Genomic DNA, 16,167 nt, shown 5'->3' with positions numbered 1-16,167 from the left:
GACAAACAGTTTGCTTTGTGAAGCACCGCCTCGCTGGGAGGGAATCAAAAGGCTAACATGCCAATCAGGTGCAAGTTGGGCGGGTTAAAGTAAGAGAAACCCGATACTGCATTCAAAGCACGCTGAAGACCAGCGAGCAAAATATCAGAGTTCAGGAGATACAGGATAGACAATTTGACTGAATCAAGACATTGCCCAGAAGTTCAGACTGGGAAGCTAACTGGCAAATTGCTAACTAAGTATGTGGAGCAGGAAAATAGACCGTATTTACTTTAATTTATGCAACCAATTGCCTGAAAAAGATTCAATTACTGGTACATATAAAAGAAAGTGTAGCTACACCGTGTGATTTTGGCAAACAATATTCTTAAACTCATCCAGAATATTATTCTCCGTAAAACTTCTTTTATTTTCTGCTTACAGCAGCAGCAGCAATATATTTTCTACATAGATTAAAGATTCACGGTCTCATCATTTGACATGGTTGTTCTGTTTAAAACCTTTTAGTTTGCTTGAGCAGAAATGGTGTCTGGACATGTTAAAATGTTCAACTTTTACCACCCAAAATCCTCACTACTTTCAAATAGCTCACTTTTTATTTGATTTTAGTTGTTACATGGACTCAACTTAAATAGATTAACTTATAAAGCTTTTTTTCTTATATCCAAATGTTCCTGCCACTTGTTTAAGATGAGTACATACAACAAGTCGATGATAATTAAGTGATGTTCGCTTGAACTTTTTGTTTAAGTCTAATGTTTTATTTTACAGTGAGGAAGGCCGGAGTCTAGCTTTAGCAAATGGCTGAAGGCGTCTGATCCGCTTCAAACTCAGTACCTGTTTGCTCCGAGGCAAAACTTTGGTAAGGTTAAATTTAGTGGCTAAAGAAAGTCAGACGGTTTATTCTCCAATGTGAGAATCCCTTGAGGTTGTCAAGTTTCTTGTTTGTTCAGATCTTGTTAGTCGGTATGATTACTAATTAACGGTTGATTCTTTTGTATCTAGATGCAACGTAATCATTCGATTCACAATTGAAGTTTTATTATCGGGATGCAGCAGATAAAATATTTCATAGTATATTTCACTGATTCCTTTTATACACTCTAAACTCCCCGAAAAAAAAGACCTTTCAGAGAAATATAATTTTGATTGCTTTGAGTATAATGATATTTTACTTAATCTGACTGATATGATCTTCTTTAGCGCATACTGATGCTTCGCATTGATCATTTATAAGCTTATCAATTACAAGAGGTGTTGAACTGTCTGTTAGAGAACAGACAGCATCAAGGAACAAAAGCTGCAGATCATTTTTAAGGTAACAAAACAATTCACCATGTTATGAGCAACTCTTGGAGCATGGTTGTGTAGTGAGTATGTTTAAGTTTTAATTTTAGGTAAAGTGTACCAATAGCAAACTTAGTCAATGTTATTATAAGTTGGGCTAGTTGTCAGAAGATGTAAGTAAGTCTTGGTGAGACGGAGTATTTAAGAAAAAAACACAAATTCACTGATTTAATTGTTGGTTGATAGCCGGCATATATTTAAATTTGTGCAACAAACACCAAAAGAATAAATACTATATAAAAAAAAACGGAATGGCTATTCAGTTTGATAAATAAATCAATATATTATATTGAATAAATCAATATAAATCCAAGGGCACACATTAAAACATCAAATCTAAATAAATAATATGAATTATATTAATTATTTTAATACAGACTGATGGTTCACGTTGATCATTTAAAAGTTTTAATAATGAAAAATTAAAAAAATTAGAGGTGTACTATATTTCGTTAGTGAACACACTAAAGTGTGTAAGATAATGGGTGGAGGGAAAGCTGAAAGATACATAAGAGCCACCTGACCGTGGCCTGTTTAGTCCCTGTCAGATATTGTTCATAAATACATTTACAGATGAGGAACATTTCCTGACATGTATTACACTAGCAACTGTTACAGAAAAAAAATCTATGAGTTTAAATGTATTTAAACCAAGATTTACTATTTTGGAGAAAACATGAAGCAGTGGGAAGATCAGCGCTGATTCAACAGCAAGAAAAAGATTGAACAAAATCATTCACAATGATGCCGGACCAAATTCTGGAAAAGTCTGGACAAATTCTTTAACTGCGGAAAGATATAAGTTAAATTTGAGTAGGCCTGTTTACTGTCTGTCACATATTCTTCAGAAGTACGGGTACAAATGAGGAACATTTACTGAAACGTTTCACACTAGCAAGTGTTACAGAAAAAGAAAATCTATAAGAGTTTAAAATTTAAGCGATGAAGGAAATCACAAACTCATAGTCAGCACCGACTAGTCGTGCTACCCTAAATAATATAGTAAAACAGTTAAACTGTAGGTTTTCTTTAGAGGTATGTGTTTATTATTGTGCCTGGACGCACACACCCCCACACGCCGACACACACCTCGCACGCATACACACATACACAGATGGCATGGATAAATCTAAACTTATCTAGGAAAGGTGACAATCTATGTATTAATCTTGATACTGATGATCACTTATTATTTTTTGTGCTCTAATTGTACTGTGTTTTTCATTTGCTCACAAGTGGTCACATGTGCCACTGGCACACAGATGGAGTGCTGCAGATCCTGAGAGCTGATAGCTGATAGTCAACCAGTATGGTGATCGGAGGTCATCATCCTGAGGGGCTTTTAACCCACCTCACACTTCTGTTTAAAACCAGAGGTAACTACAACAACGCCTCACACAGATGGTAAGATCCCCTCTCGGGCGTAGAATCTGGGCACACAGATGGAGTGCTGCAGATCCTGAGAGCTGATAGCTGATAGTCAACCAGTATGGTGATCAGAGGTCATCATCCTGAGGGGCTTTTAACCCACCTCACACTTCTGTTTAAAACCAGAGGTAACTACAACAACGCCTCACACAGATGACAGGTGAGGCCTGTCCGGTATTATGTCACAAACTCATAGTCAGCACGAGAGAGCCGGACAGCTGGCAGGAACCCTTTTCCCGCGCAGATTCCGAGCTGATAATCGATGACGGTTTGAAAATCTGTTTTCCGGAGATATAGAGTTTCCTTGCAGGCCATCTGTGATGACCCTCAGGTCAAGAGAATCCCCCAGCACGAGAGAGCCGGACACACACGCACAAACACCAAATGGCTTAGTGAGAAAAACCGGAGGTAACTACAACATTCTATTTAAATATACTATAATGTTATATTATTCTAGATTATCTAACACTTATTGTTTTTTCATACTTTAATTGTATTATTCTTAAAACTCAATGTTTTTTCATACTTGTACTATTTTTAAAACACATAGCGGGAATAACAGATGGCGTAACAGATGGAGTGGGGGATGGGTGGGGGATGGGGGGGTGGGGGGTGGGGGGGGTGGGGGGGGGGGGGGGGGGGATTAATAGCAATCAATTAATTAGGGTCTTTAATTACTCATCCATCAAACTCCGATTAAATTTTGACAGAAGGGTGCCTATAGAGTCTCTCTAAAATCAATAAAATAAATATCTGTTTGTAGATCTGGCACAGAAAATGAAGTCTCTAATATTTACATCATCCAAATATTTTTTGTGGTCTTCATTAAAATGTAAATACTTTATTTATCGCATGTTCAACTTAAATTTAAAAAAAAAAATCAAAACGTAGGAGTTAAGTTAAACACCTTTTCCGCGGAGGTTACTGCGTGAACACACGCTATTTTCTGACAGGTGATGGGATTGGACAGGAGTCAGTTTTCCACTATGACGTCATGCAGGTAAAACGTGACGCGTGGGGACTTTTTTCGTTCACCTCTCACCTCTGCCAGCATGTGCAAAGGAGCCTCATTTAGAAAATGACGAGGCTCAGCGTTTGTTTTCTAGAAACAGCCGTTGGCTTTCACGGTCCACCTGGAGTCAACTACACCGGAAACTGGCTTTCAAAATAAAAGCTGCTTTGCTTTCCAAAAGGACGTGTGATGTTGAAATAAGTAAAATAAGCATAATTAAAATAAGTTAAAAATGTTATTTATGTTGAGCAATCACACTAAGAGTATTATTCAAAATGTTGTACATATCAACAAAAATAATTCGACATTTTAAAAATACTTAAATTATTTTCAAGTCAAACAAGAGCCTTTTACGTCATAAAACTGCTGCGAAATCATATGAACAGTTTCAGGATCATAACCTTGTTATAATCAAAACAAGGAACAAACCAACAATTAAACAAGAACAACATAAAAAAGAAAAACTACCTTTCTGTGTGCAATATGTCAAAAGAAAAATCGAGACAGGAAGCAAAGAGACATGATTTAATATTTGAACAACAAAAAAGGTGAGCAAAATTAATAAATTATGTGACAATAATATCAAACATGTAATATATATATATGCATATATATATATATATATATATAATGTATTGTAAATGTAAAAAAGAGGGAAAAGGAAGATCAATATTAATTTAACAACAATAATGCATTATCTGTTGCACAATGATTTACAATAACGATTATTAACAATAATTATTATGTCCTAATAATGCATTATAATGTACATTGTTACTATTATTTTTAACACAGTATATTTGATATTTATTTTATATAAATATTTGTAATAAGAATTATAAATACAAAATATGATTAAGTAATGACACAAAAAACAATTTTAATAATTTTATTTCTAAAACTTGTAATATTTTTTTTTACTGTAAATAAGTATTTTAAAGGTCATAATAATAAAGATGATGTTAATACCTGAGAAATAATTAAAAAACGTCAAACCGGATGCAGTTCAGTTAGATATTTCCAGCTTGATTCAGCGCTGTCTCTGCATAGGAGGGAGCTGTGGTCTATTTAAAGAGGGTCATCCAGCCACGGATGAAATAGCAGAAGATCCAGAGCAGTAGCTGAGACCCAAATGCTCCTCACCGAGTTCCGTATTTACTCAATCTGCGGCTTTTCATTGTTCAATACTTCGCTTTGACAACCGTCCGCCTGACAGAGCGGGGCCAGAGCTCCTACTGAGCGGCTTTTTCTTTCTATCTGCATTTTTTAAAATTAATTCTAATTTTTTTTGACACACTAAAAATGGGTAGAGACTACTACAAGACACTGGGGATCTCAAAAGGAGCGACAGAGGAGGACATAAAGAAAGCTTACAGAAAACAGGCGCTGAAATGGCATCCGGACAAAAACAAGTCCGCAGCCGCCGAGGAGAAATTTAAGGAGATCGCTGAGGCTTATGAAGTCCTGAGCGACCCGAAGAAAAGAGAGATTTATGATCAGTATGGAGAAGAAGGTAATGTGTGTGTTTTTGTCATTGTGTTGTCAAGCTGAATGCCGCTATAATTCGCCTAAAAGCTGGATTCCTGGCTGTAAAAGACAGCTGGCTTTGATTCAAGTCCCCTTTCTGCATCCAGCAGGGCCTGGAAACTGATGTTCAGGACATCATGATCATAAAATGCTATTTATTATAACGATAATCTCAATGCATCAGATTAAAACCCATTTTTTAAAACGTCTGCAGTACCTTTTCACTGTAATTATTCATGACAGAAAAACATTTTTCGTCCCAAAAAAGGTAAAGAATCCTGTATGTGTGGAAAGAAAATATCAGTCCAGATGGCTCTGGGTGGGAACTGTAACCATCTGGTTCTTTTTTTTCCTTTTTTTTAACATTGGATCCTGAACATTGAAGGGAAAGGTGTGAAGTGTGTATTTATATATATGTGTGTGTGTTTGTGTGTGTGTATTTGTCTACTCAAGATGGGAATTCCGTTTTTAATTCCGTTTCAAAATATGTTTTAAGTCAATCATGATGACTTCTTAATCCACCTGTTTTTTATTACCTCATCCTAAGAATTTTGTAACAGTGAATTAAAACTCAGTCTCAAAGTACAAAAGCATAGAAAAAATAAAGAAATCTAAATGAATTTTCTGTCTGGTTTAGTTGGTTTTATTCGTGTTTTAGCACCTAATTATCCTTAAATGGTAAATGGACTAAATATATGGAGCTCTTTTCTAGGAATCCCTACCACTAAAAGTGCTTTACTCTACACATATTGGTAGACAACAATTAACCAACTTACGATTAATAGTTTATTAAATTAAAATTAGTTCCAATTGATTAACTTCTAAAATCCCATTCGACCTTCTTGTTGTAGTTTGGCCGCCATCCAGCAGAGGGCGCCGCTGGTCATCCTTGAAGGGACCCGTTTGTTTCTACCGTTGAAGGTTATTTTTGCTAGCTTTTTGCGAACGTAGCTATGGTAACAGAAGAGTTCTTCATGAAAATGTTAACTGCAAATCCGATAAAAGGATAGAAAGCAACTCAGATTTGGCTTCAGTAGAGACGGGGACAAGGTCAGTAACTGGTACTGAGGTTTATTTGAGTAACTTGAAATATTGATAAAAATGTTGATAAATATCTGTGGTTGCTGTGCTAATGGAAATAATTTGATTAATGTAACGAGTCATGCGTAACAACGGATGGTGAAAACGATTGTAATTATTATTATTTATCTTTGTCTAGCTCTTACATTGGTCGATTATACGAATGGCTTTAATAAATCACATAATCATCAGTTCGGGCCTTCTCAATTGACTGGATGCTACATGCTATTATGCAAAATTTATTTTTTGCTCGTTTTAAAACTGCCATTTGGTTCTCAGTTGCTTAAACAAAAAACAACAAACAAACAAAAAACAGTCTAAACACATAAACATGAAACGCCCGGCCGTTTTTTGACAATAAGCTAATATTTTTGGAGTCTGGGAAATTAGCCAAAAACTTCTCATTCAACGGTCACTGCTGTTACCTAGCAACACCAGCTGAGCCCTACCTTCACCTAGCAACCCACACAGAGCTAAAGCACGTTTTATCAGCTGGTTTTCAAATTAAAATTTAAAAGTATTTTATTGATCCCAAAGGGAAATTAAATGCTGGTGTAACACATATTAATTAAAATTCTTCAAAGCGTTATTGTAGATGGGGATGGGTGCTGGCAGGAAAGATCTCCTGTAGCGGCCTGTGTTACGGTAAATTCGGAGAAGCCTCTGACTGCAGACACTCAGTTTTTCTAAGAAAAAACCTTACAAATCTTTTACTGCTGTATGCGCTGCACAATGGCTTCTGAAAAACACGAGTGTTTTTTTGTTTGACCTGCCATCCAGAAACCACTTGCTGCATTCTTGTTGGTTGTTCAGGAGATTCTACTTTTTCTTTTCAAAGATGCACGGTTGCACATCTTTTTTTCAGCCATTTTCACATGCCAGTGTAAAGGTTGATCTGGGGTGTAAGGTCAGCAGCAGTTTATTTGGATTAAAAGTGACAAGAGGCCCTAGAACAGCTCACTCTGAAAGGAGCTCAAAAGACGCAGAACTGCTCAGACTAAAATCTTATTGTTTAAGAATGATTTTGTACAAAAAGTGTAATGAACATGTTTTGTATAGCCCATAAACATATTCTAACCTGTTCAAGGAAGCACAATAGGTCACCTTTAATAAAATCATCACTTTCATTGTGAAGTTTTGATGAATCCTTCCTCTTTTCCCATCAGGTCTGAAGGGAGGAAATGGACCTGCTCCTGATGGTCAAGGTACCAACTTCACCTATACCTTCCATGGAGACCCTCATGCCACCTTTGCCACTTTCTTCGGCGGTTCCAACCCCTTTGAGATGTTCTTTAGCCGCAAGGCGAATGGCAGAGATGATGAAGACATGGAAGTAGACGGAAACGACCCTTTTGGCTCCTTCACCACCTTCAACCTGAACGGCTTTCCTCGGGAAGGGCACGGAGGGCAGCAGCGCCGGAAACAGGACCCGCCTATCATCCATGAACTGAGGGTCACCCTGGAGGAGGTCTTCCAGGGCTGCACCAAGAAAATGAAAATCTCACGCAAAAGGTTAAATCCAGATGGCAGGACCATGCGAGCGGAGGATAAGATTCTCACTATTGAGATCAAGCGGGGATGGAAAGAGGGAACCAAGATCACGTTCCCAAAGGAGGGAGACGAGTCGCCCAACACCATTCCTGCCGACATTGTTTTCGTCATCAAGGATAAACCCCATCCTCACTTCAGGAGGGAAGGATCCAACATTGTGTATCCAGTTCGTGTGAGCTTAAGACAGGTAAAATTATTTCTATTTTAGCACTTTAACTGAGGATGGGCAATAAATCAGTTTTATTAATTAATAAAATTTTTGATTTTGGAAGATTGAAGTTTTGGAAAATCTGATTTTTTATGTATTTTTTTTGCACAAATTCACTCCTTAGGTTTCCATAGTTCATAGTGATGTCTGCACGCCTAAGGCCACCATCTTGTTTGACAGGCGTGTTTTCCACTTTCTAATTATTTGGTGTTTAATCTCAGGTAGGGCTGGACAATTTAGCTGAAAAACTTATCATCATATAAGTGTTTCATATCAGTTGGTTTCAATAATTGTCGATTGGGATAATTATTGATTAGTTTTAAATATCAAATACTGTTAAACTAGTGCCATGACCTTTCCTGTTTTATCTACAGTTTTTACTCTACACTGTTGTTTATGTATACGCAGTTACGAGGCACTGTAGCAAAACCTGAAACTGCTGCTGCAAAGTTACTCTACAGTTGTTGCTTGGTAACCAAAGAGTGAGAGAGTTAGTTAATGCCACCAACCTTGCTTAGCTGGCCATGAGTGTTTGAGCAGCTAAACCATGTCTCTGCCTACATCCCCCAGAATGCTGTGCGGTTCTGTGTCAGAGTTCAGTGAATAATTTATACATCGAATATTCTATCAGATGTATTATTTATTGATACCAACCAAGCGATTATCGCAATATGTAGTGTTATTGATTTATTGTAAGTCAACTCTTCAACAGAGTATTAGGGCCAGTCTGAGATTTTTTATTTTTAATTATGAGAATAAAATTATAATATAATAAGAATACAGTTGTAAAACAATAGAGTCGAACTAATGTGAGAAAAAAGTTGTTGTATTCAGGGAATGTGGCAGTTTCTTCATAAATTTATGAAGAAGTCAAACACAAAAATTAAAAAGAGGAATGTTGAGCATCTTGTGAAGTTAAACTTTGGTATAGTTTACATATAATAGTTAATCTTTTAACACATCAGCATCAAATTATCAGTAGCAGGACTTTGAACAACTATTTTACCTTAATTTTAAGATATTTTTTTGGTAGAATTGTGTTTTTATTATGGTAATGTTATGACTATATTCTTGTAATTATCGTAAACAAAATTTCTCATAGCTGTGCCCTGATACTTTGTCATGCAGCTCACAGAGGGGATGATAAAAATAAAAGCGCTTTTTGAAAATATTTTCTCTCATTTGTAATTTCTGTTTTAGAAAAGAAAGCGAGACAACAAATTGATTAGTCGGACCTGGTATAAAAAAAAAAATCAGAGACTTTATTTTTAAGGCCTAGCGCTGTAGTAATAATAGAAGCTGGGGATGAATGAGTCACATAAATGCGTTTCAGAACAGTCATCTGTGAGCCTGCAGCCCAAACTCCTCAAAGCTTGTCATAATCAATAAACTGTAGGTGGTCTGCCTGGTGAGCTTAAAAAGACAGCTGAATGAGCATCGCCCTGCGTTACACTCGCACTCCAGCCCTGCAATTATACAATCTGGATCATCAACATTGATAAATATGAGCTGTTTCTCATGCCGCCCACGTGCTCATGATGTAAGAAGTGCTTCTACGGTTCCGCCTACTCTGCTTTGAAACTCACCTCTTCATCTTTTTTTAAAAAACGTGATTCCCACCTGCAAACGGCTGCAAATCAGCTGTGCTTTGATTCATGCAGGGGAATCAAAATGAATATCAACTCCCTTTCCAGCTGCAGTAAAAACAAATAAAGGAATCTTTTAAGCAGGTATGACTTTAATAGCTATGATTTAAGAAGGTCATGTTTCAGCCAATCAGCATCAAGGAAAATAAATGCCGTTCTCAGATTGGCTGCAAGACCACCCAATATTGTGTTAACTAGCATTGCCGCTAAGTATTTTCATTTCCCAAACATATTTTACAAATACGTCATATATTTTAGGTGGTTCACTGTATGGCATTTAGGACTGCAAATCTGAGTAAAACATGAAATGGTTCAATGTTCTTTGGACAAATGTAACCAAAGTAGAAATGTTCAACCAAAAAATGACAAACAGTAAAAACTCTTAAAAACAGTACAGTGGTACAGTGATGGTTTGGGTATACATTAAAAATATGCAAGATATTTTATTTTGTCTAATGTGGGGCACATGATGGTCCAAAATACATCAACACCTCTACAGCAGATTGACTGAAAAAGAATCAAAGTGTTGCAATGGTCCAGTCAAAGTTCAGTCTTCAGCTTGACTGAAACCCTGTAAAAAGAAACTGAGTTGTTAAGAAACAAACCTATGAAAACCTTAATGAATTGAAGCAATATTGTAAGGAGTGAGGCAACATTCTTCATAAGATATTGCTTTTAAATGTGGTTTTCAAACTATTGAATTATTGGTGTATTTAGTTATTACTGCAATTGTTTTAAAAAGTCATGAAAGCTTTATTTTTCACATAATGAAACTGTTATAAAAGTGATTTTAACTGAAAGATTTTAAATTTAAAATAATCAAAGTAAACTAAAGTCAACCCCATTCATTGGGCTTAAAGTAGCAGAAAGAAACATTTGGCTAAAATGCTGCTTTTATCACATTGCTGATTTTTAAAATAAACTAGGAAACTCTATCATTAGAAATTCAAATAAATTCAGAAAGTGGAGGTTGATAATTACATGTGGCAACTTGTAATTAACCAACAACAAAGCAATAATTATTTCTGCAATTCTAGTATGTTCCCAAACTGGTACATTGCTGTGTTTTGTTTCCAACAGGATGCAATTTTTTTGTTTAAACTCTTCAGACACCAATTTCTTCATTTAAATCTGTGTACTAATCTGTAAAGAAAAAAACCATAATGTTGTCGGGACTGTACTTAGTTTATTTAAAACATTTTTTTGAAAAGGCACATTTTGTAATTCCACTTGTTGAAATCCAGTTATTAATCCAAAAAATGATGGATGTTAATTAAAGCAGAAAGAACTGAGCTTTTTATGTATTGATGTTTGTTTCAGATTTGTGATGCTTAGAAGCTGAAAGCTGCTTCTCCATGTTTGGTTCTGGTTCTGGGGATGCAGAGCAGACCAGAACCAGAAGACCTGAGAGATCTGGAAGGTTGATACAACACCAGCAGATCTTTAATGTATTGTGGTGCTAAACCATTCAGTGATTTATAAACTAACAGCAGTATTTTAAAGTCTATTCTCTGAGCTACAGGGAGCCAGTGTAGGACATTAGAACTGGCTGATGTGGGCGTGCTGTGGTGGCGTACGGGATAGCGCGACCCATGTTTGGAGGCCTTGAGTCCTCAACTCGGCCGTTGGGGGTTCGATTTCTGGACCCAGCGTTATTTGCCGCATGTCTGCCCCCCTCTCTTTCTCCCTTTTCTGTCAGCCTACTTTCATATAAGGGACACTAGAGCCAACAAAAGACTCTAGAGGGGAGAAAAATAAACCAAAAAAAACCTGGCTGATGTGCTGCATCTACCTGGTTTTAGTCAGAACTCCAGCAGCAGCGTTCTGGATCAGCTTAGGCAGACCTGTGAAGACACTGTTGCAGTAATCAATGTGACTAAAGATAAACTCATGGATAAGTTTCTCTAGATCCTGCTGTAACATTAGTCCTCTATTCCTGGAAATGTTCTTCAGGTGACAGAAGGCTGAATTTATAAATGTTTTTATGTGGCTCTGAAGGTTCAGGTCTGACAGATTTCGGGCCTGATCTCTAGTTTCTAGCTGTAATAACTGAAGCTGAGCGTTGACTCTAGATTGTTCCTCTTTAGGTGAAAAAATAATTACTTCAGTTTTGTAAAATGTGCTTCACGGCAGACTTAATTATATAATGTGCTTTTTTTGCAATAATATGTTTTAGATCTTTTCTTTTCCTAGATTTTCTTTTTTGATCCTCCCTAATACTCTAATCCCTTTTCTTTGCAGTCTTTGTGCGGATGCTCCGTCACCGTGTCCTCCATAGACGGGAAGACGTCTCACATGAAGATCACCGATGTCATCAAGCCCGGCATGAGGAAAATTGTGTCTGGACAGGGCCTCCCGTTACCCAAAAACCCCGACCAGAGAGGAGATCTGGTGGTAGAGTTTGACGTGAACTTTCCGGACACGTTGCCCGGGAACGCCAAGGACGTGCTGAAGCGGCACTTACCCACATAGGACAAGAAGACGAGGACTGAGCAAGCGGTCACTTCAGTCGAGAGACACTTTTCCCACAAGGACAGTTCTGACAGTGCACAGATGGACCCCCAGCCGATGAATGTGCGGCCTCTATTTTTAAGCTATTTGTTGTTTTTATAGCTATCGTGCATGCTGCCAAGCTGATACAAGTGCAAGTGAGAGACTGCTTGAGCTCTGACTGTTATGTGAATCTGCACACTTTATGTAAGTGGCCCTTTGGATGGAAATGGCTGCCAGAAATCCCTGTGATGCCTGGAAAACTTTTGTACTGAACAGAACGTTTTGATTTTCTTCTGGAATTCATTAGAGACAATCTTCATATTTGAATCTCTTTTATTGTAGGTTTTAAACCAGAGGCTCTCATGCTAGTTGTGGTGCAAGTTGCTTAGTTCAGTTTTAGATATTGTTTGACACATTTTGGACCTTTTACATGCAAGACTTGAATTTCAAAAGCTTAATCTAAAGAATAAGCTGTGTATTGGTTATGATCGCTTCACAACTTGCTGCCTAGGAATATCTGTAGTCTGTGTAGCAGTATTGCAAAAAAGGCTTCTTAGCAGCCCTTGGAAAGGACATCTCTACATTGAATCTAATGAGAAAATGGAATCTATATGTAATCTAATCTATATTTTGATAGTAAAATGTGAATTTTCTGATGTTGTAAAACACACGGTTAACTTTTTTGATGTGCAAAGATCAAATTAAATATATCTTGGCTGAATGTGCTTTATAATGACTGTTTATATATAGCTGTCCTGGTGTCAGCTGCTCATGTTCAGCTAATGCCAACGCCTGGGGCATTAATGTTTTACCACTAGGGGATGCCACTTCACTCATTATACATCTATCTATCTGTCTCTTTATTTATCTATCTGGTCTGAAATTAACGGTTATTTTAGTCGAATAATCAAAAAAATGGGCAAATTCAACAGATTTTTCATTTAAGCACTAAAGCCTATTTGATAAAACACCAGAAATTCATTAAAAGATAAAAACGAATAATTAATTTCCTTCTTTAAATAAGAAAAAAAATATATTTTTATTTTATTAACATTAATATACCATTCCATTCATGTACGCTAACAAGGTGAAGCTAAAACTATGCCAGTTGAGGAGTTCTTACTGGACAAAGAAAAGTTTTCTTTATTTTAAATGCAAAAATGTATATGTTTTTGGTCAGTTCTGGCTTAATTACTGCTCTAAGAATGCTCTTTCAGCAAATGGACATTTTCTGTATTCCAGTTAGCAATGAATTGATTTCTAAATTAGTTCATGATTATTTCGACAATCGATTAATCACGATTAATTGTTTCAATATATCTTTCTATCTACTCCAAATATTTGTATCCACTCGTGCATCTGTCTTTTAAGTACTTTGTGAGTGGATCAGCATGTGTTGGAGATTTGTGCAAACGTTGAGTCACAACCAGCCAAGGGAGGCTGGAGAGTAAACACACCTGCTCAGCGTGGGAGCTTTCCAGCTGGTAATCCTCTCTTTATAAAATCACTGCGTCCAACAGGACAAAGCTAATTGGAAATTGAGATCACCACTTTTCAGTTTGTGGCAACTGTGGCAACACTTCTCAACTCCTGCTTGGGGTGTCTCACAGGCGCAGTCGTGTCCAAACTTGGAAACTTTAAGTACCAGCACGCCACAAAATTATTTTTAAAGATTTTTTGGCTCTGGTGGCCTTTATTTGACAGTTAATTGACAGGAAAGTGGATAATGAGAGAAGGGGAAGACATGCGGCAAAGGTCGCCAGGCCAGGAATCGAACCTGTGACAGCCACGTTGAGGACTAAGCCCTCCATATGTGGGTTGTGCTTTGTGTCACCACAGCACATCCCTACAATTATTATTTTTACATTTAAAATGCAAACATAAATTGATATTCAGGGAATGTGGCAGTAAATTTGATTTTTTATTTTTTTTATTACTAAATCTATAGATTCTTAAAGCTACGGTGTGTAATTTTATTAAAAAAAATTATTTATTTTTTTTACACATTTGTCAAAACTATCACCGTTTTGTGACAGATAATCTATGAACAGATCAATCTCCTTCACCTCCTCCCTGAGCTACTATTAACATCTGAAAAAAATGCACCACTCTTGGTCAAAAACAACCAATCAGAGCAAGAGGAGGGTCTTAGCGCTGTCAATCAATCTCATGAAAGTGCTGCTAAATGTGGTAATGGCAGAAAAACTACCATTACAGAAAAAACTTTTTATCTGCTGTTATTGGTCACCATGCTAACTACCTTAGCATTCATGGCAGCCTGGTGATCCAGCTATGGTGTAGCAGAGAGCAAGGAGGAGGGTAAGAGCAAGTACACAAGGGTAATTGACAGCACTGAAGCCCTCCTTCTGGCTCTGATTGGTTGTTTCCAGTTAGAACTGGGGGCAGTGGGAGAAAGCAGAAGAGTGCAATTTTTTCACATATTATCTGTCTCATATGATACTATCTTAACATAGTGATAATTTTAACAATATGAAAAAAATATTTTTCATAAAAGTAAAGATCCAAGACATAAAAAAGGTTTCGGACTGTCCCCTTACTAAAAGAAAAACAGACAATTACCAAATTTGGGGGTTGTCATTTGTTTTCTATTTTGTTGGCCTAATTTTTACTGTTCTTGACTTGTAGTCAGTGGGCCGATCAAAATCATTTCAAGGGCTAAAAATTGTCCCCCAACCACACTTTGAATACCCCTGATCAAGAGTGATTTCTCGTTTTGTTTGGAAAGTTTCAGTAAAACTTTCAAAGGAAACATCCTAACAGGTTTTCCTGTCCCAGTGGACATCAGCCACTTTCAGCTCTTCGTTTTCAGCTCTGTGTATCAGGAAATTTATTGTTTTGGTAATAATCTGTATCTCATGGCCGTATTTAGGTCAAAACATCAAACTATGATGCTGCATTCCTTCCTAAATGTAGTCAATCTGTTTTCTGGTTGTTGTTTTTTTTTGTCCTGTGGAAACAAATTGAATCTCTGTGTTTCAGTGGCTGAAGAATTTCAACTTCTTGTTCTGAATAACTGTACTTTAAAACAAAAACACCACTACTGACTGTAGAAACTCTCTGCTGGACTTCAGGCAGCTTTGATTCTTCCCCAGATTCTGGTATCTTGATTTCTAAGTTAAATGCAAAATTTACTTCTATCTATAAAAAAAACCCAAACAATAATTTTAGCCACTTATCAAAATGTCAGCTCTCTGTGTTCTTTGCGCAGCTTTATTTAAAGCACTTTTTCCTTCCACTCAACCTTCCATAAACATGCTCAGTCTTCACTTTAAATAATCATCTTCAAAAAAGTAGTCAACTATCAAGGCAGCACTCTTCTCTATATTTGTGTGGATCATAACATAACAAATCTCCATTAAAATCCTTTTTATATCTGTCCAATTTATTTTGGTATTTTTAAGCAGAACAATTTGGGGTTTTCAGTAAGTTGGAAGCGGTAATCAGAAAAATTAACAGAAATAGACGCTTTAAATGCTGTATATTACTTTGTTTGGAATGCATCTGTATAAATTTAAGTTTCTGAATTTGATTACTGACATAAATTAACATTACAATAACAATTTACTGACATGCACCTGTTTTTTGTTTACTTTATTCCTGATTTTTATTTTTTGGTTGATTCAATGCATGTTTGGATACTTATTCCCTCTGCTTTTGGATGCTTTGATGTCTTGCATTTTTATTTTTTATGATGCGTAACCGTGGCAACAAGGTATTGCTTTTACAACTGGAAGCAGCTGATTAGCGTCTGGAAAGCTCAAAAAAATACTTTAACTATTACCCAAAATCTTAGAAGAATTGAAAAGGAGGCTTGACCATAATGGATATATCCTTCAACAACTTCAACAATTTCT

The 16,167-nt window shown here is 36.7% G+C and overlaps 1 protein-coding gene across 1 annotated transcript; it reads left to right on the top strand.

Annotated features, from left to right (window-relative positions):
• The first annotated feature begins 4,817 nt into the window (after positions 1-4,817).
• On the top strand, positions 4,818-13,013 carry dnajb4 (DnaJ heat shock protein family (Hsp40) member B4). The gene is made up of 3 exons (XM_005801980.3): positions 4,818-5,300; positions 7,561-8,132; positions 12,041-13,013. Exons 1-3 carry the CDS (start codon positions 5,090-5,092, stop codon positions 12,269-12,271), a joined length of 1,014 nt encoding a protein of 337 aa, XP_005802037.1. The 5' UTR covers positions 4,818-5,089; the 3' UTR covers positions 12,272-13,013.
• The last annotated feature ends 3,154 nt before the right edge of the window (positions 13,014-16,167 follow it).

Source organism: Xiphophorus maculatus, chromosome 6, assembly GCF_002775205.1.
Source record: "Xiphophorus maculatus strain JP 163 A chromosome 6, X_maculatus-5.0-male, whole genome shotgun sequence".
Lineage (NCBI taxonomy): Eukaryota > Metazoa > Chordata > Actinopteri > Cyprinodontiformes > Poeciliidae > Xiphophorus > Xiphophorus maculatus.
The sequence above is the reverse complement of the archived record's forward strand: the minus strand, read 5'-3'. Positions and strand labels throughout refer to the sequence as shown.

Excerpts from the sequence above, each read along its gene's own strand:
- dnajb4 (XM_005801980.3), top strand. The coding sequence starts at position 5,090 with ATGGGTAGAGACTACTACAAGACACTGGGGATCTCAAAAGGAGCGACA. Across the intron at positions 5,301-7,560 it reads TGATCAGTATGGAGAAGAAG|GTCTGAAGGGAGGAAATGGA; the intron begins GTAATGTGTGTG and ends TTTTCCCATCAG. Across the intron at positions 8,133-12,040 it reads TTCGTGTGAGCTTAAGACAG|TCTTTGTGCGGATGCTCCGT; the intron begins GTAAAATTATTT and ends TTTTCTTTGCAG.